The sequence below is a fragment of the Motacilla alba genome, chromosome 10, assembly GCF_015832195.1.
Source record: "Motacilla alba alba isolate MOTALB_02 chromosome 10, Motacilla_alba_V1.0_pri, whole genome shotgun sequence".
Taxonomy (NCBI): domain Eukaryota; kingdom Metazoa; phylum Chordata; class Aves; order Passeriformes; family Motacillidae; genus Motacilla; species Motacilla alba.
The window spans coordinates 7,301,082-7,321,078 of record NC_052025.1 but is presented as its reverse complement, the minus strand read 5'-3'; the positions used below and the strand labels follow the sequence as shown (position 1 = coordinate 7,321,078).

The 19,997-nt window shown below is 37.3% G+C and overlaps 1 protein-coding gene across 8 annotated transcripts in view; it reads left to right on the top strand.

Annotated features, from left to right (window-relative positions):
* TCF12 (transcription factor 12) overlaps window positions 1-19,997 on the top strand; it is a 160,986-nt gene that overhangs the window by 88,600 nt on the left and 52,389 nt on the right. For all 8 annotated transcript variants that reach the window (XM_038147085.1, XM_038147088.1, XM_038147091.1 and 5 more), the window contains exons 7-8: window positions 2,508-2,572; window positions 17,892-18,027. In XM_038147085.1, the coding sequence (XP_038003013.1) occupies window positions 2,508-2,572; window positions 17,892-18,027 (201 nt within the window). The remainder of the gene's footprint in view (window positions 1-2,507; window positions 2,573-17,891; window positions 18,028-19,997) is intronic.

Here is a 19,997-nt window from a genome sequence, read left to right as displayed (position 1 = left end):
CTAAGTATTTTCTGCTTCTGTTGATAAGTAAACATCCCCTGTGGCATTAGTTTACAAAGGCTTAAATAGTGAGAGTAGCATTGTGCCTAGGCTGGAGCAGCTGAAATATGTTGAGATCACAAGGGGCAGTTTGAAGTCTGTACTCCATCACCTTTCCATTGTGTTGGAAGTGAAGCTGTCCTGGGATACGGCCAGGCAGGGAAACCTTGGTGTTTTCTCACTGAAGCTTCAGAGGCTTCACTGCACTCAGTGGTGTGCTCTAATGGTGCCCAGGATCACCCACCTCTGTCCCATCCTTGTGGTGTGCCATGGTGGACATCAAGCTGCTGACCCTGCTCCAGTCCCACACGAGGGACCACAGGGTGCAGCTCCATGGTTTGAGAGGGAACCAGGAGCAGGACTTGAGTGTGGGCTCAGTGTGTGTTGCTGTAGTGTGTGACTGCTAACTCTGGATGTTTAAAAAATGTGTACCTTGAATATTATGACGCTCTTGCAAGTCTGAGAGTCCTGTCTAAGTGCTTGGAAGGGCAATGTGTGGGGAGACTATGAAAGGCACCTTCTCGTGGCTGATCTTGGGTTGTTTTCCAAACCCTTCATTGAACACAGGTTAAATGTTAATTTGCTCCAGCTAATTTTTGATAATTTTTTAGGCACTGAAGCATCAGAAAGCTTTGACTTTTCCTGGTCACTTCTTGGAACCAAGTTTACTATAGATTGGGCTGTTGGAGTAAGCTTTTCCCCTTTAGTATGGATCTGCCATACTTTAAAAATTATAACATTTAAATAACACAATTTTATGCATTCTTATCTAACAATTTCTTGCTTGCTACACAAGCCATAATTTAAATCATAATTTTTCTAGCCTCTGTAATTGACTCTTGTACAAATATTTGTTTTAAAGCCTGCCTGGAATACTGCATACTTCAGTCAAAGTTGTTTATCATGTGATATGAGATTCTCATTTTCTGGAAAGAAAGTGCTGAGTCTGGTTTAAAATGAACAGCATGATTCATCCTACTACTTATAATTTTGCATGCTAGGTATTTTATTTGCTTGGTGCTTGATAGATTGTTAGAGGCAAATTGCTTCAGCAGAAAAATGTTAACTTATTTTTCTCCCTTTGTTAGAGCAGAGCAGCCATTTTTCAAGTAAACTATTGTTGACCATACATACCATTGGTAGCTATCATGATGATAATCTTGCAGAGATGTTGTTCCAAGAGATTCAGACTTCCTCTTCCTCCCTACTTACACAAGATGCACTTTTAAAATGAACAGAAAGCATACTTTAGATTTTCCTCCTATGAAATTATATTTAGGGACTTCTGGTAGTAAGAGAGAAAAATAAGAAAAAGCAAAGGAAGTGCTATTCTTGAAGTGCAATTGCAATAACATGGAGCTATTTATCACCAAAATGGGAATGTGAAAGAGAGGCTACTTTTTCTTCTTATTAGAACAGGATAACACACACACACCATTTGCAAAGGGAATGCCTAGTTAGGTGAGATAGCATTCATTTTCAAATGGGTAGGTCTGGTTAATTAATGCTTGCCTTTGGATAAGGCTCTGAGTGGTGGTACAGGGTTTTTCTAACTGCTGTAATTAGGGCAGGCACATGCACTTGGTGTTTTTTGTTACCCACAAACTTGATGAGTGTCTGATGCTTGGCATTGTTCAGTGGGCTTCTATTAAAGATTTTTTTCCCAAGTGTAGATTGATAAACTTCTGAGCTCTGCTGGAGAAGTTGCACACTGAGTTTTCATATACAAACATGCCATTTTTGTGACATACCTAACAAATACAGCAGTAAATAGATTTTCTGGAGCTGGCAGACCCGTTGCTAATGTCTTGTGACCTGAGGCAGCAACATCAGAAGGGAGCCGCTCTGCACCGTGTTCTCTATGTGCTGCTTACCCACAAAAATTGCATTTGCTGTCTTGCCCAGTTGTATTGCTTTAGTTTTGTGGCTGCTGATCTGTACATTAAACAAAAAGGGATTTAGGGGTGAGTGTCTAGAGCTGAATGAATCAGCCATGATATAAGGGTGATGTGAGTTTTAGTGTTTGGAATGAAGTTTTTGTTTGATTTTCATGTGGTTTTATTTTATTGCTCAGTATATTCATTGGCTAAGATGGATACCAGCTAAGTGTTATTTTCATGTAGGAAGGAGAAATGTCTGGAAATGTCTCTACCTTTGCTTGTTAATAATGGAAATAAAAATGGACTTTTGCCTTTTGTATTTAAACACACTGAATAGGAATATTTTATGGTATCTGACTGGTTACAAAAGGAATTTAATTAGGTAAATATGTCATCTGTTACTGTAGTGTTGTTTGAGCATGTTAAATACACATATAAAAACCTGATTTTATTCATGCAACTTAATGTTTGTAAATTTATTATGATGCTAATAGATTTTTTGAATTGCATAAAAGAGCAACTGATGTGGATGTCTAGGAGATTGGTTATTCTAAAAATAACCAAATTTTAAATTTCTTTCTTTTATAGGAAAAACCTCTGACAGAGGTCCATTTCCACTGTATGGTAGGGATACAGGCTTACCTGGCTGTCAAGTAAGTACAGAGTTTTTTTTCATTTTAGAGTCATCATTTTCTTCATGTTATTTCTAATGAGCCTGACTAAGAATACTTTGATCATTGTTTAAAAGTTTGTTTTGAATGCACAGGAAGTTTGACTGTTTAAAAAGTATAATTAGCATGTGATTACATTCAGTGTCTGTTGATAAAGATTTAAATAACTAATATGTTTATAATTCTAAGAAATTAATTTATGTTTATTTTCTCAAAGAGGAATAATTTTTTTTAATTTTACTGTAGGTTGACTATTTCCTTTGAGCTGATATTTTCAGAAGTGTCTTTTTTCTGGAGGATAACATCCAACATATGAGTTTGACATCTTGGTTTTCAGTCTTTAACTAGTAGCTTGGGAAGTGTGAATGGGCAGCACCATGTGGCAATGCTTCCCCTATTAAGAAAGGATCATTCTCACAGCCTTTACTACTTCTCTGCAACGCAGATGTGGCAAACAAAGACCCATTTGTAGCTGCATGGGTGAGCTTTCAGCAACATTCTCCCAAAAAGCAGTATAGTATAACTCTCTCTTTACCTGAGAGTTATGGGCTTCACATTATTGCCAGTCTAGACAGTAAAACATTGTATTAGTGTAGTTACTATTGTTGAAATAACTCTGTATGTACTCTATTTAAATATAATAACTTAAATTTGACATTAGTTTGGAATCAAATCAATTTCCACATTACTCTTTCATTAAATTAATGCTTTGTATTGGAAATTGGTTTTATGTGAACTTTGCATAAAATTCCACTCTGCTTTGCAGTAATGACTGTAATTTCTGTTGTTCAGTTTCTCAGTGAGGAAAATCCTTTTATATCTCTGTATATTTAGGATTGTTTCTATCTAGTACTGTTGAATAATAATTTTTTACATATTGCTGTTTAACCCTACAATCTTATCCATGTTTGTTTCTATTAACATCACACTTCATTGTGTGTATCCCTTTGATAAGCTTCTGACTATTTAATCTCCCTCAGTTTCTTTTTCCTTAAAATTTTTAGTATGTGGGGAAAATGTTACTGTAGGTAAATCTGTATTAGTTCCATATTCAGGAAAATAAAAAATGAACATAGAGTTAATTTTCAATTAAATATTAATTCCACTTAAATTCATGTGATAAGTTACAGTTTATACTGTATTGGTTTTTGTCAGGTAAAGCTGACAGCATTTGAATTCATTTGACTTGGACTGTGGTGGGATTTCTGAATCTTTTGGATTTGTTTGTTTGTTTGAATGCATCGTAGTGCTTGAAATGCAGCTCTCATTGCAGCTACAGTGTTTGAAACCTGTCATAGAGAAGGTCCAAAGTGATCATGAGAGGTCATTACAAGCTAAATGAAGAATCAGCTCCATTGTCCCTGACAGAGGCTTCATGTGGTCAGTTCTCAAAAAAGTCTAGAGATGGAAGAGTCTGCATGACCACCGAGGGTTTTGTTTTCAACTACTGAAGTGCAGTTACTTTAAGAACATTTCCCCAGTCCCTTATCTAAACATCATTGTAATTAAAGTAGCTAACTCTTGTCTTACAGACAGTGGACATGGATCTACTCTCTTTTAAGTCTCTAGGGGCTGGAAAAACTATTAGATGATGAAGATGATAAGGAGTCCTTAGAAAAGATAAGATACAACTGCAGTTCATTTTAACCAGGGTGTGTATAGTGCAGGTATATTTTAACAGTGGCTATGTAACAGGATCTGTCTCAGGCTGAAATATTGGTAGAAGAGCTTATGCTCTGCTCTGAGTGTTCTCCAGTAGTTTCACAACCCTAGGGAATTCCAGTGCTTTAAAGGAGGTCGAGTACCTCACCTAGGGCCTTACCACCATGGCAAAAAGAAATTTCCTGGATCATTCAGATAGTACTGTGAATGTTTTGCTGGGTAGTACTTGCTATTTTCCTAACAAATATCCAGTTTCTGATACATATTTGAATCGTGGTGATCTATAATTTCCCAATACCTTTTTATGGTAATGGGAAATTATCTTGCTATTCCTCACCCTGTGTTTTTCAGTTTACAGGTTCCATGTACAAAAATGTATTTACTTTTTTAACACATTACTTCTACCATCTCTAAATTTGTCAGTGCAATTTTGAATTCCAGGCTTGCAGTGCATTTATAGATCCTTATGGGTTATTTGCTTTGTGAGTTTAGTAAATGTAGTCTTCATTTTTCATCCAAGTCACTAATGAAGAGGTGGAATGATGCCCAAAACAGAGACCTGTAGAGTCTCAGTTAATACATTCACCCACTGTTGGTCATAAACTCTTAGCTGTTTTTAATCAGCTTCTCTCTGTATTCAGTGCTAGTTTTAGTTGTCCTTGGTTCCTTAGTTCACCTGTGAAATGTGGAAGTGGTAAAAGCCTTATTAAAACATCTATTATGCAATCTGAGAAGGAAGTTAATTTTATATAGGGTGCTCCAACTGAACCAGTATCATGTCTTCATTATCTTCTGACATTTGCAGTCTATTTCTTCCAGTATTATTTAAAAAAAAAAAAAAAAGGAAATTTAGGTTGTTGAGGAATTACAAGCCACTACTTTTCTTCCTCTCTGAAACCAACCAACCCACTCTTTTCTGGTCTCTGCTCTGAACCATGGGTTCTTTAAGGGCAGTGGCTAAGGTTTTGGAAATGGTAAAATGGCAAGAGCTAGTCAGTCTCCTGAATTTGGTATTCGGTACAGATAAATTGAAAATATCCAACTTCTCCAAATACTCTTGAATCTGTCCTTTTCCTACCTCCTTTCCTTATGTTACTGATGTAAAAGGTATTAATAACCTAGTATGGAAGTGTGAGGAGTTTTAATTTTTACTTTCTGAGTTTACAGAAGGCTGCAATGAAAATTTTCAAGACCACGGTAAACTGCAATGTTTCAGAGTCTTAGTATCATTCTCACCTTTTACTGAAAATAATCTAAGCAGTGATTTGTAGGGACTGTTTGCTACCTACAGGCTTTATATTTAGGCTGTAGGAGTTGAAGTGTGATTGATTTTCAATGCAGCTTAGGAACCTGAGTGACTTAGGTAATAGAATCTGATTCAGCTGTAACATTTAGTCACAAGAATGTAAATATGGCTAATTTATGAATATTTTATTAGCAAGAAGTGCAGGTTCTCAGGTTTTCTCTCCATCAGGTGTTTTAAACAAGCCAAAAAGCAACATCCAAAAGTATATAGACTCTAAGTGGATGGGTAAGATGACAAATTAAGGCTTATGCAGAGCTGATTTAGATGAATGTCAAAAATTTTTACCTGGAGGAAAAATTGACATCTTTTAGAAGAAATACTAAAAACTCTATTTAGCTGTCAGAATGAAATGCAATGCTGCATGGCTTGACACAAAGTCTCTTTTTGTGTCTTTGAATTGAAGGGAGGGTGGTGGTTTGTGATTTTTGTGGGTAACTCCACCATTCCTGTTGGCCATGTAATTGCAGTTTTGGGATGGCAACCTTTCATAAATTTTAAATCAGGTAAAGGTTAAATTTTCAGAAAGCTTTTTGGGATAAAAAGGGTTTTCTTCACATTTGTGTGATTTTGTACTGAAAACAGTAGCTTATGTGAAAGAAACAAGATTAGACTTCAGATATTGAATTCACTACTCCCATTTCCAATATCATCAAAAAGGTCCCCAGCTGTCACTGCACATTGGTTTGACAGGTCTGAGCTGAAAGAAAGCCAGGGGTCTGCACTATTTTTAAAGTGAAATTGAGATAAATGTGCAGTACATGTGTAGCTTTTAGACTAATTCTTCTAATTGTTTGTGCGGGTCTTCCCAGAAGGTAACTTTATCCCCAGGAGCCTGAGAGTGCTGTGGGTAATTGGTGGGGGGATGCTCCTTCAGCCTCACAGTGCCTGTTCTCATTGCCTGGCACAGTCTCTCCCCACTGGCATCACTAGGCTCAGCATAGTAAATTGTTGGTGACTATCCCCTTTAATGTTCTATTTTCATTCTAAACAATCATGCATGAAAAATAGACATGATGGATTTTTTGACATGTGGAGATAACACATTTTTCCTCCCTTCATAATAATTTGAAGTCTGCACTCTATCCTGTGTGTGGGAAAGGAGGAGAATTAAGTGCTGAATGTAATGGATGCTAGGCAGGAACTAAAGAGGCATTCAGCACTTGTGGTTTAAAGTGTAGCCTTCTATAGAGAGTCGTATCTTAATTTACTCCATCTTTGTTACTCATTAATCTCTGTCTGCCTGATGATGGGACACTTCAGAACTTATAAAACCCATTTAGAAAAAATCTGCTGCTGGTAAAACTGTAGAATATCTGAGTGCTGGAAGGAGCTATGGATTGAGTTTAGTAATTACATTTCACTTAGACAATGTACAATCATATATATATATATATAAAATAATTTATAAAATATACACTATAGTACATGATGTATATACATATTGCATGAAATGCATAGCACTACACAGACAGCATATGGATGATCTGTATGATACTGTGTACTCTACATATATTTTATTTAGTGGCAGATGGATTTCTTACTCATTTTTGCTGCTATTATTATATAGGTTTTGTGTATGTTGGTAATACACAGTAAATAAGGCAGCTTTTTCTTGGATGAAAATAAATCCAATAGAAAGCTGGTCCATCAGTATTTGCAGTAATATTTCTACCCCATTTTCCCTTCAATAGCCATCAGCTCTGCTGTTGCCATGAAGCTAATGTGAGGTGACTCATTTAGCAGCATATTATTGCATCATTGCAAAATGATGCAAGGCACATCAGGCTTTATTAAATTAGCCTGAATTTTGCAGTATCTAAGTAACATTTTATGCACATTAGCACCACACTTAGTGCTCCTTATGGGGATATACTTCAAGTAAACATATTAAGACATGATTTCAGACAACTTTTCAGAATTTATCAATTTCTCCTTTCTTCACAATTTAACATGGAACTTTAAAGGTTTGCATCTTGTTGCCTGCAAATTTAGCTATTTGTTAAAGAATAAAATGGCAGCATTTGTTAGCTGTGTTTGTTGGCTGTTACATCCTTAACAGACTAAAAAGTTTGTTTTATTTTTGTGTAAAAAAATTTGTTTCTTAACAGACACTATAAGAACTTTTGAAATAAACCCAAAAAATGCCTTTAGCATCAATTTCTTGGGCAATTTAACAGATGATCACTTCAGCAAAAGAAATGACTGCAAGTGTATGTTACTTTGTCTTTGCATAGTCAGTAATTTGCCTCTTTAAAATTTAAAGAGACTTTAAAGCGGCTTGAACAGAATTCAAACCTAAAGAGCAATCCTGCAATGTTGGGGCAAGTAGTTATCTCCGAGCTCACTCTCTAATAGCTGAGGAAGTGTAATAGGGGTATAACTCCAGAAATTTGAGCTGTCTAGGGAGAACATAAAAGCTCATTTGTATTGTGCATAAGCAAAAATGGCAACTTTTTTGTATTACTGGCTGGGTGGTGAGGATCAAGCAAGCAAAAGTTAAAACAAGAGTGTAGATACCAGAAAATAGCACCAACTTAAATGTATTTTAATATGTTCCTAAACATAATAACTAATATTAATAAATTCTATTTAACAATAAATTAATAAAATATTATTAAATTTTTGCTAAGATAAATATTAATCGATATAGTCAACAATAATATGAATTATTATTTATAGTATAATTTTAATTTATACAGTTATATAAATTATATAACTGTAAGATGTGTATTTGGTGTAATGGGGAAGATTGAAATGTTTTGAATAAAGCATCAGATAGCATTAAACAGCTGTGAGATTAAGCATACAGACAAAAAGTAGAGAAGAATCTGACAAATGTAATTGGAAATACAAGTTTTGTGAGGACGAAAAACTCGGAAGTGACAACAGTGGAAGAAATGAGTGATTGTGAATAGTGGGGTAGAGCAGGATTTTGGTGGCATTTGACAGCTGGGATGTTCCTTTAAATGCGAGAGTTAGACTAGAAACAGGTCTTTGTAGCACACGGTATTTTCCCAGGTGGTTGTTGTTCAGATGGGTGCAGAGGCACATGATTAAATCCTCCTGAGGCTGCAGGTGTGGTCCTCAGGAGCAGCGGGGCAGCCTGGCACTGCAGTTGCTCCTAGGATGCTTTGCCAGGGTTTCTGCCAACCAGTGTCCATTAAACAATCAGAAAGCTCTTCCTCCTCACTGCTGGTGTATGTCTGAGGATGCTTTAGATGGATCTTTCCAATGAGGCAGAAAATTGCATCATTTTCTGCACCTTTCTGATGAGTGGAGCCTTAGAAAGGCTACAAGCAGTGGCACCAGTTGCTTTTCTTCCTTCCTCCCATAGTTTTAGAATCAGTACAGAGAACATGATGCCTCCTTAAATCCAAGTAATACTGAGTTATGGAAGTATAAAAAAAAGTAAGGCTTATATATGTGTGGGGATTTTAATACCAATATAACTTTAAAGCTGAAAAACTGGTTTTATTTTGTAAATTCTCTCTTTTTAATCTCCCCTTCTCTGACACTTTTGATATCAGGTGTCTCCCTGAAGCAGATTTTTACAGCTGAGCTATCAATCTCTAAGAAATGCAGCTGCTGAAGGAAAGGCTGACACAATGTTAACTGAAGCAGTGACTCTGGATTCTGCCAGCTGATACCATCCTGAAAGATTGGGATGGGGAGAGGGATATATAGTTTAAGGGCAGATGGAATGCCTGAACTTTAGTTTATTTTGCTTTATTTTACTTCTCAAGTAGAATCAAGCAATATTAACTTTCTTTTCATCATGATTTATTAGAAGTGAATTACTTATCGTGCTATTGGGAAAATATCTCCTGTCACTCAGCAGATAAGGAGTCTGCAAAACCTTTTTAGAAAGTAAAAATGTATGGGGCACAGGCTGGATTTCTTTTTCCAGTGCTGGAGGTGACCACCTGAAGTTAATCAGGGAAGACATTCCCCCTGGAATGAAGTGGGTAGCAGGTGTTAGGAATTTGTTATAGTTGGAGGAGGATGCTATTTATAAAGGGGGAGCAGTTCTGTAAGGAATAATTTTCAATGCCTTTACCAAGCAAATAGTTTCTTGTCTTTGCCCGTCTCTTTCTCACACTATTTAGGGTTGGCAAATTTCGTTGTCACCTTTATTTTTTTGTTTATTTTTGATTGTGTTTAAGGTTATGGGTGTTCTGTAAACTAATATACATATTTCCTTGCATTTTGCTACATAAGGAAGGAAAAATAATGCTGCAGCACAGAGTGCAGGTAAAACTTCTCTGGTGAATTACTATTTGTGTCCAGCTATTCTGACTGCCTCAGAGCTGGGTGCTTCTCAGTTACAAATTTATGGTACTGGTGAAGGATGGGGAAAATATTAGCTCAGCTCTGGACTCCCAGCCATGCCTGCTTATCTGAATGAGCTGGATTGTCCTTTGGATTTTCTTGAAGTGTGCATTCCTTTTGTCTGTAATTACTCTAGTATGTTAAGCCCCCATTTACCTTCCTGTTTGAATTAATAGGTAGAGAAAGTCCCTTCCCAGACTTCACATATGCACAAATAACTAGTGTCAAGAAGAACAGAGGCCCTGAGTAGGACTGGGGAGGGGGAGTTGAGTGGTGTAGGCAACCTGTTACTGAGCACTGCTGGGATGGGTGGGAGAGCAGAGCTTGGGCACTCAGGCAGTGCTGGGAGGAAGCACAAGATTTGTCATTTACATTCCTCCTTCATGGAACTAAACCATCCAAGTTGTTTTGGTTTCAGCTGTGTTCTGGAGTGCTTTTCCAGACACTGGTGCTCCTGCTGGCACAGGTTTCTGAAGAGCAGGGAGAGAAGGATAACATTTATTCAGGAGAGGGGATTGTAGCCTAAGAGATCTCCTGGCCATTTCCTAGCACCCTAGTATTGAACTGGGCTCTCCCTTGATTGTGTGTGAAAACATATGGGTTCTCCATGTTAAGTCCTAATAATTAACTGGTTGCTTTATTAATGTACTCCCATCATGGTAATAATTTTTTGACTTGGTTCTTGGAGCAGGAGAGATTTTTCTCTTGGTTGTGCGGGAGAGGAGATGTTCAGCTTCCATACTATATACATGAAATGATCTACTAATGGTCTGAAATATTTTAAAATAATTTTGCTGAAGATGCAGAGGATAGTTTGAGAACTAAGGAACAGATGCAAAGATAGTTTGAGTATTATAATATCCTTTATAGTCTAACTTCTGTAAATAAGACTCAGCATAAAATCCTTTAATATAATATTGACTCCTCATGCTAGTATCTTGTAATCATAAAGGAAAGCAAGGAGGGTGGTACCATAAAAATTAAAAACTAGATGAATAACCACTCAGCAACTTTGCTTGTAAAATTTTAGAATTTTCCAGAAAGCGGCTTTTGTATAATCACAGAAAGGAAGCTGTTCAAATTACTGTTTTCATAATGTAGCAAAAAGATTCAAAGGCAAAGGGAGGGGTGCCTGACCTGTAATCACAATGCTTAGTAATGCCTTCCTAGAATTCAGTCAGCAAGGCAAAAATGCCTTGCCCGGGGGGATGAAGGAAGACAAGCTGAGGCAGCATAACCTCCGGGATTGGACACAACATCAGCAGGGTGCTGCTTTAGAAGCATAAAACTGAATTTGTAGTCTTGCCAATATGCAGCATCAGTGCAGGGGAGACGATATTGCCAAAGAGAAGGAAGGGACTCCTCAAAATATTGGTGTTAATCAGGGTCTTTAAAGACATTTAGATGCAAAAAGAATACAAAATGATTTCTTCCCTTTGCGTTTAATCTTTGCTCTCCTCACTGCTAAAAAACCCCATATATGTAATTCTGAATAAACTCCTTTCTTCTCTCTCCTCTGCCCCTGTGCTCAGTCCCAGTATATTTACACATGAACAGAATTTGCCACAGTAGCAGCCTCTGCTTAGGTGCACACATGAATAAGCAGCTCTTGGTGATCTGGAGAAGCTTTGGCATAAAAAGAGAATATATTGATAACCTGATCTTCACTGGTGTTACCATTAATTGGAAAGAGAGTAAAGCTAAATGTAATTTTGTTTATGATATTGCATCACTTCAGTATTTAGTACCCTAGGTAGCTGGTTTTAAATCCAGTGAGCAAGATTAGCCTGATTACACTGGCAGGATGCAGTTGATGGATGACTGTCATTATCTTCTCAAACCTGCATGATACTTTAGGTATAGGAGATGATAATTAAATTTTCAAGAGACTATACTGAGATTATAAGACCTAAGTATTTTTTTTAAAATGAGGAATATGTTTGCAATTATCAACATGTTGTTAGAGGATCCTCTCCTGAGATGTTTTATTGGCAATCCCTGATTTCCTTTAAATTGATCAAGAAAAAAAAGCTGAAGTTATCATGTAACACTTTGGATGTTGTTTTGGTTTTCTAATTCTGATATTTTCCCCCTACTGAAACGGACCAAAAATGTATCTGATCAAATCTATTGGTAATGGCTTGAAGATGTACAGGTTAGCACAATATATTTAATGAAATGTTGTTTGAGACAAAACACTAGAGAGGATCATAATTAATGCCTCATTTTCTGCCAGTTGCTATTGATTACTCATTCAGAGTCCCTTTGTTCTCAAAATGGTAACACTGTATTTCACATTACTATTTGATGATATTCTCAGGATGAGATTCTTTAACAACATGCTGATAATTGCAAACATATCTCTAAAATTTAAATTTAAAATGAATTTACATCATATGTCAGTGTTTTTTCCAAATTCAGCTCCTATTTTGGAGTGCATATTCATTACAGTTTCCAAAGACTGGAGACTTGAGTAAAGTGAAATTCAACCCTTTATATCTTAGTTATATTTTTGGCTTGAACTGCATGACGTGGAACTCAAGTGAATGGTCTTTTTGCAGCCCTCTCTAGTGGACTAGGGTTTCAGAGCAATTATTAGTTGATGTTTTAGTGCTGTGCTGGGTTTTCCTTCGGAATACCATAACAAAATATACAACTTTGCTGGGGGATTTTGCAAGTTTACTGGAGTTTGACTTTTCTGTTTTGTTATGTTCTTTTAAGCCAGCTTATGCAAATTGTCAGGTTTATCTATAAGGCAAGACATGCAATACTGAGACACATTATATCCATGCTGTAAGTCATCCAAATAGCTCACTGAGTAAAAAGGACATGCACATGAAACTTGTGCTCTACCCAGGGCAACATTTCAAGTTTACAGTAAGGCAAGGAATGCACTTGCCATCTGCTCTGTGTAATTCTGAGAAACAGAGAGATGCCAAGTGAGTTTGTCAGCGACTGTGGTGGGATAATGGAGGGATTTGATTGAGATGAATGGTGTTGCATTACATTATTTTGTAAAAGTAAAGTACAAATAAAGTACTCAAGCTCACAATTTTTAACTAAAAACTCAAGTTTGGTTGTTTTTTTTTGGTTTTTTTTGGTTTTTTTGCCTTTAGACAGTTTTCCTGCTTTAAATAGGTACAGCGTGACTGCTAGGATTGAAGGCATAAATTTTATGAAAAGGAAGCTAATGCAAAAAAATAGGAAAACATAAAATCTCGTTGAGTCTAGTTGACTGTTGGAGAGGTTTTCAAGATCTAAGTTTGCAGTTGGTGAGTTGCAGATCTCATTTCACTGCCAAAGCAGACTGCCTTATTATGCCAGCATAATAGGCCTGTCATAATCAGTTGCATATAATGGGCTAATGCTTTTATTCTCAACCATATTATTCTTTTGATAGAAAATAATGAATAATGTAAAGGCACACAGTTGTATTTGGATGAAACTATCACATAGTTTGGCTATGGCTATGCTGGGAAAATTTGAATTCTTAAGAGTGTTTGCCAACGTTTGCATTTAAGAAAAGAATGTGAACAAGATTTAGACCAAGAATCATAAGGCTACCTGCCTATGGCAAATACATTTTTGAATAGGTAAAACTGTATATAGGTAGTGTATGGAGTGTGTTTGTTAAAACTGTTTGTGTGCTTTTCAGAACAGCTTGGCTTTCCTGTTTGCATAGAGCCTGAACATTAGAGAGCTGCAAGGAATATTATGTAAGGACATCTGTGGCCTTTACCTGTCCACTTTTTTTTTTTTTCTTAATATCAAAGTAAAATCAAAGAAATGTTTACCAATATATTAAAATTCTGCCAGCTGGTGTCCTAAAAGTTCATTGTAGGCAGAGCAGTGCTTTGGCATAAAATTGTATCTGAAGAGTCATAGAGCTGGGCTGGAGAGAAGAAAACTTAGGAATTAGTCAAACTATTTTTTTACTTCTATGCTTAAATTATTTGAAAGGATCAGTTACAAAACCATTTTAAAATAAGTTGACTGAGGAGTTTCTTTTTATCTCAGGCATATAAATTTGATATAAGCATGTGGTTGATTGGCTTGTTAGTTTGAATGGAAGCAAACTTTGCTGGCATGAAAAGGCAGCTAAAGTGCAAAGTTTCTTGTTTCCTATGACAAAAGTGCATAAATCCACCCCCAATATGTAGATATGATTCTTTTTCCCCCACCTCATCCTTGCAGTGCTTCAATAGACACCTCCCCTGCATTTCATTTTTATGAAAATACTCTTTAGCAAAGTGACCCCTTTAAAGCATTTTTTGAGATAGTGGCCCTTGTGAAAGCCTTTCCTATTTGGGTCAGGCCATGCCATTTCCCCTGAGGCTATAGAAACTGTTTCTTGGCTTCTCTGAAAGGGATAAATCTCAAAAATAAAGCAGTCATGTTCACATCTTTTTCTCTTTTCTCTTCTGAATCAGGCTTGCTGTGTTCTTAGTTGATTGTAGTAAAATCAATTTTTTTTTAAAGTTATTGAACACTTATTCCTTAGGGAAAACATTGCTTTAAATAACTTTTTGTATATCTTGAAACTGGATATATGCATTATAAAATCCAAAGAGGCAAATTTTTAGGAGTGATGCTTGTTTGTTTACAATGGTAGTACAGGCAAGGACTTGGACAAGCATTCAGGAGAATAACCAGTCATTGATTATTCTTTGGTAATTGGATGCGTGCTTGGCAGATGAGGTTCAGAGTGAGGGTGCAGGTTCTCTGTGGAGAATGCCCCTAACCACGTTGTAAGTGATCTGCCTCTGCACAGGGACCTCGGGCACTTGGACAGGAGAAGCTTGATGCTGATAATACAAAGCTTTTTGCTATCCTCAGTGGTATTTTTGTATTCCTTTCTTTATCAGATGCCCTTAGGAAAGGATCAGTCCTAATCAATATTTTTTCTCAATTGGTTCAAACAGGCAGAAAAATCAATGAGCTGAACTAATGACATCTATTTTTATTTTCTTTTGGAAGACTGAGGAACAATTATAAAATTCTAAACAGATGTTACATTTGATTGGGCCAATGGTAGAAGAGGGTTGTGGTTTTGTGTTGCTTTGGTTTTTTAATTCTTTTTTTATAAATAAAAAATTGCTTACCCTGACACAGTATAGATCAGAAAACTTGTTCAGAGTGTGTTCAACAGCTTGAGATTTACTACAGCTTGAGTATCTACTATAGTGCTTACACACTAACTTGATGTTATTGTAGAGGCCAGGCTGCTTTGAAATTCAGGGTCTGGTGAAAATGTCAAACGCTGGAATACTTAGGACAAGAGCAAGAGTGGCAAATGTCATGAAGTAAAGGTTGGAGGTTAAGTCTGGAAAAGACACAGACTCGTACCTTTTGGAATGACTTTGTAGAAACGAATTTCAGAGTTTTTACGGGTTGATTTTTTCTAATTTTTTTTTTTTTAATCTTTCCCTATCTCCTAATGAGTAGAGAAACAGAGGAACTAGGAACCCTCCCACCCCTTTTTTCTTTTTGGAAGCATCAGTATGGATCCCATTGCATTTCCAAAATCCCTGCAGTGGTCAGGGGAGATGCTGGGGTAGCAGGGAGGGCTGTCTTTAATGTGAAGGGGCCGTGGTTCCTAATTGTGTTTGACAGCTGCTCTGAGCGAGCAGGGCTGCGCTCGCTGACCCCCAGAGGTCCCTGCCAGCCTCCGCGCTTCTGCCCTTCTGCGAGGGGGACCTTGCCTCAGCTACTTGAAATGACAACTAGCACAATACTTCCTCCCTTCCCCACAGGCTATGTAAAGAAATTTTCCTTCAGTCCTGGGTATTCTTGGTCAAGAAGGTCAAGTGTTGGCCTAAGTGAGAACCGGTTTCATTTCTTCTTCTGGCTAGCGTTGGTTTGGAGGAGCTGCTTTTCACAAAACACTGCCCAGGTTTCCTGCACAGTGTTCACCTCTTAAACTGTAGTAAATGTTTAGAACGGGATCTCTGCTAAATTCAGATTTATACTGAGTAAGCCAGATATTCTGATGTTTATAATGTTTTCTGCAAAACAATAAAATCCGAACTATTTGACCAAAAAAAAAAAATTAGAAGACCTTGGAACAGTCCACCAGCAGATTTCCCTCTGCATGTAGTTGCTGTGTACTTTTGTCACCCTATCAGAGTATCTCATTTTAATATGAGTTTCAGATTAAGAATTCTATTTCAAAGACTGTTGTAAGAATAACAGTGAAGAAGTTAAGCTGAGAGGAAGCTATTTCTATGCAGTAACATTTTTAATAAATTTTGATCTTCACACTTTTGTATAAAATACTTAACACTTTTGGGCCTTCCTTTGGTTTGTGATGTGGCGATTCTTTCACATCCCACTCTATTCAATTAAAATACAAGATTTTTCATGCTCAAATTAGTCACCAAACAAGAAAAGAGAGAAATTTCAATGGTGATACAATGAAAAAAAAAAAGCTTATTTTATATATATTCTGTAACTCTGTCTGAATTCTTAATTTTCTGCTAATCCCAGTGCACTGCAAGGTAGAAGGCATTTAGCACCTTACTGTGAGCTGTATGAGTGAACCTCACCTTTCACATCTCCTCCCACCAGAAAGATCAGTTCTGATGATCTAGTATAATCCAAAAATACATTTATTTATGAATGAGGCATTTGGGCCTCAGAAGGAAGGTGAGGAGAGGCAGGAGCAATGCGTGGCCTCTGCAGCTGTGCCAGCTGGCTGCTGTACCCCAAGCAGGCAGCAGCACTGGACGGGTTCCTGCCATAATCCAGCCCACGAGCGGGTTTGGTGAAACCTCCGGAGCCCGCATGGGCACGAGGGCTCCTCCTGGAGAGCAGCTGATGGGACAAGGAATGCTGGCTTGGGAGCAGCAGGGCTGAAGGAGGAATTAGGTGGGGTTTTGGTATAAAAGTTACTCCAGTTAGCAGTTCCTGTCTCAGTATCACCTGACAGTGAGATGTCAGTGCAGGTGAGTCTAAGCAAAACATGCCCGTTGTCCTGCCAGCTGTACTTGACCCCCTTGTCTGGGAAGGCTGCACCATGTACTGACCATGGCTGAAGAAATCCAATTGCTTCTGAGGCTGCTGCTTCCAGCTGACCTTAAACCATTAACAGCAGCGTGTCTTCAGCTGTGTGCAGTGTGGAGTGGATGCTGCTCTGTGAGGAAAGCTGTATGCACCAGCTAGGAGTGAAACACAGTGAATTTTTACCACCTGGTACAAGAACGTTTTCTGTACAGACAGTTCTGTGGGTTTCCCTCCATGTTAGGATTTTCAGACTAAAACAAAGCTAAGCATGACATCACCCGTGGAAAAACCATGTTGTTCTATATCACCAACTTTCATTTTGGTTTTACAGAGGAAGTCCAAATAATGTGAGGTCAAGCAATATACAATGCACTTGTTAAGTGTTTAGAATGTTTTTGTTTTTACTGCATGGGAAGGGAACAAAAAGGGTAGAGTTCGGTCACCTTGTTAGTTTGAGGTATTTAAAATGTTAGTTTTTCGTGTTCTGTTCATTAATCTACTCTGTTATCTCTTGTCGTCATTTGATTTTTTTTTTTTTGCACAATTTCATTCCATGTTTTTATGAATGTAATCTAAGTCTTGATTTCTAAGTATGTGCTAAAACTTAATGTCATACTATAAACTCTTAGCAGTTTTTATCAATTATGTTTATATTGTGTAATAGAAGAGGTGTTATATTGCAAACTAAACAAAGGATTATGATTTTTGTTTAAAATTTAAATATGAATTAATTCTTTCAGATGTTTTCAGTTGAAATGGTTATGGCTTTCTGGAGGCTCAGAGCTAAACGTGCTCTGCCTTTCTGAGTTATGCTATAGTACATACTTTGAACATTGATTTTAAAAAGTCTACTTTTTTTTGAACTCTAGAACCTTCACTAAATCCCAGTAAATTCCTATAAATGCCAAGAGCAGTAAGTGTGGTAAATAGTTTGTCAGCCTGGCATATTAACAGCTGCATTGTTGTTGAGCTTATTTGACTTTTCTCTGTGTACTTTTGTAGTCTAGTCTGCTTCGGTCCGATATGGGGCTTGGCAGTGCAGGCCAGCTGTCATCCTCTGGGAAGCCTGGAACACCCTACTATCCATTTTCTGCCACAAATCAGCGCCGACGACCACTTCATGACTCATCAGCTCTTGGTAAGTAATACAGACAGTTTTAAACTTTTGTTCCTGATGCTTCTCTGCAGACTTTTTTTATTTTTTTTTTGACAGTTCATTTAATATAAAGGAGATTGCTCTGTGCTGAGCAAGTGAAATTACACCAAACTGGTGTGTAAGAGAAAAACTGGAATTTTTAATGTTTTCTTTGAGACGCCAGCTTCGATTCAACGCTGGTCAGTCTGGCTTACAAAACAAACAAGAAACTCTAATAAAACCCTTAATTGCAAAAGCAATAATGACAGATGGATAGGAGCTGATGACCAGCTGAGTGCCCTTAACCCGTGCCATCATTAACTCCTGGAAATGCCTGACCTTGAGGTCATTACCATTATTTAGTAGGGGAAGGACACAAAAGGGAAACAATTATCCTTTTATATGCTAAAAGTAACTTTATTCAGGGCAATATATAGTTCATTGTAATTGGTTCAACATGCCTTTAAAGATCTTAGCAATTGGAGGCTAGTAGTTTATCCTAAAATCAAGCTACCTTGCAAAATATGCAGGCAGGAACTTGCTTAAATATTGTTATAATCCTGTGACAGTATTAGTATTTTAAGCTGGGGATACCTGGAGGTGAATGGAATTTTCATACTTGGTCATAGACACTGGTAATATCTTACAACTTTTTAATTCTGTTGAATCAGAGAATAAAGAATGAGCCAGCTGTTCTATAGTATCTGCTATAAGACTATTGTGAATAATTGGGTGTGCAAATTAAAAAAAGAAATCTTTTTGGTATAAAAAGAGAGACTGTAACCTTATATTCTAGTTAACCATTATATTCTAGTTATATAACCTTATATTCTAGTTACCGTATATTTAGGTATTAGTATGATAGGTCATTAGAATTTCTCCAATTATGTAGCTGAGTCTTTAATGCCCCTCATTCTGTATAGCACTTCTGTTCCATAGTAAAAATCTTGTTTGTTGGAGCCATACTTTACCCAAAATAAAATTTTCAAATGCAAATTGCTTTGTGAAGTAACTTTAATATTAACTATAACTGCAAACTTCTCGGGCACTAAAATAGCCCTGAATGTGTTTGATATTGGTTTTAAAATATTTTTTAATAAAAAATATTACTTTAGAACATAATCTTATATATCATGGGATCATTTAATCTGAAAAAGCCCTCTAAAACCATCAAGTCCAACCTTTACCCCAGCACTGCCCAGTCCACCACTAAGCCATGTCCCCAGGTGCCACATGTACACATCTTTTAAATCCCTTCAGGGATGCTGTCCACCACTTCCTGGGCAGTGTGTTCCAGTGCCCAATAGTCCTTTCAGTGGAGAAAGTTTTCCTGGCATCAAACCGAAATCTCTCTTGGTGCAACTTAGGGCCATTTTCTCTTCTCCCAATTTATGTGTGTATATATGAGTTTTAAAATACCATATTTGTATGTTCTTTTTACTTGTTGTCAAACCAACTGCCATTTAACTTGGGCTTGCCTGTCTTTATGAAGATTGTTTTAAGTATTCCTGTTGCTCTGAATACCAGAACAAACACAGCAGTTCCTCACACCTGTTTCAGAAAAGGAACACTCTTACAAAATCTCTGTGGAATTGTTTACAGCTTGAAAGAGTGGTTGAACTTGAGTAGAAAAGAATTGTGTTTTAAGCTGCTGCTGCTGGTGTTTTAGCCCACACTGTATTGGTTTTAGTGAGAAGCTACTTACAGGAGTAACCTGCTCTGGGTTTGAGTGGCAGGGGGGTGTTGGAGCTGGGCACAGGGTGCTCCAGAGGTGCAGAGAGGTCACTGTGTGGAGCAGCCACTGAGATGCTCCTGAACGAGATTCTCGTTTCCTGTGCAAACTGAATAGAGTTTGGCAAAAATGGTATTATTAAATGAAGCAAATGGAAATAAAGTGTGGAGGTTTCAGAGTATATTTAGCTTTTTCTTTGAAAGAGGAGCTCAGGGGGTATAAACATGCTCAAACTGGTGAT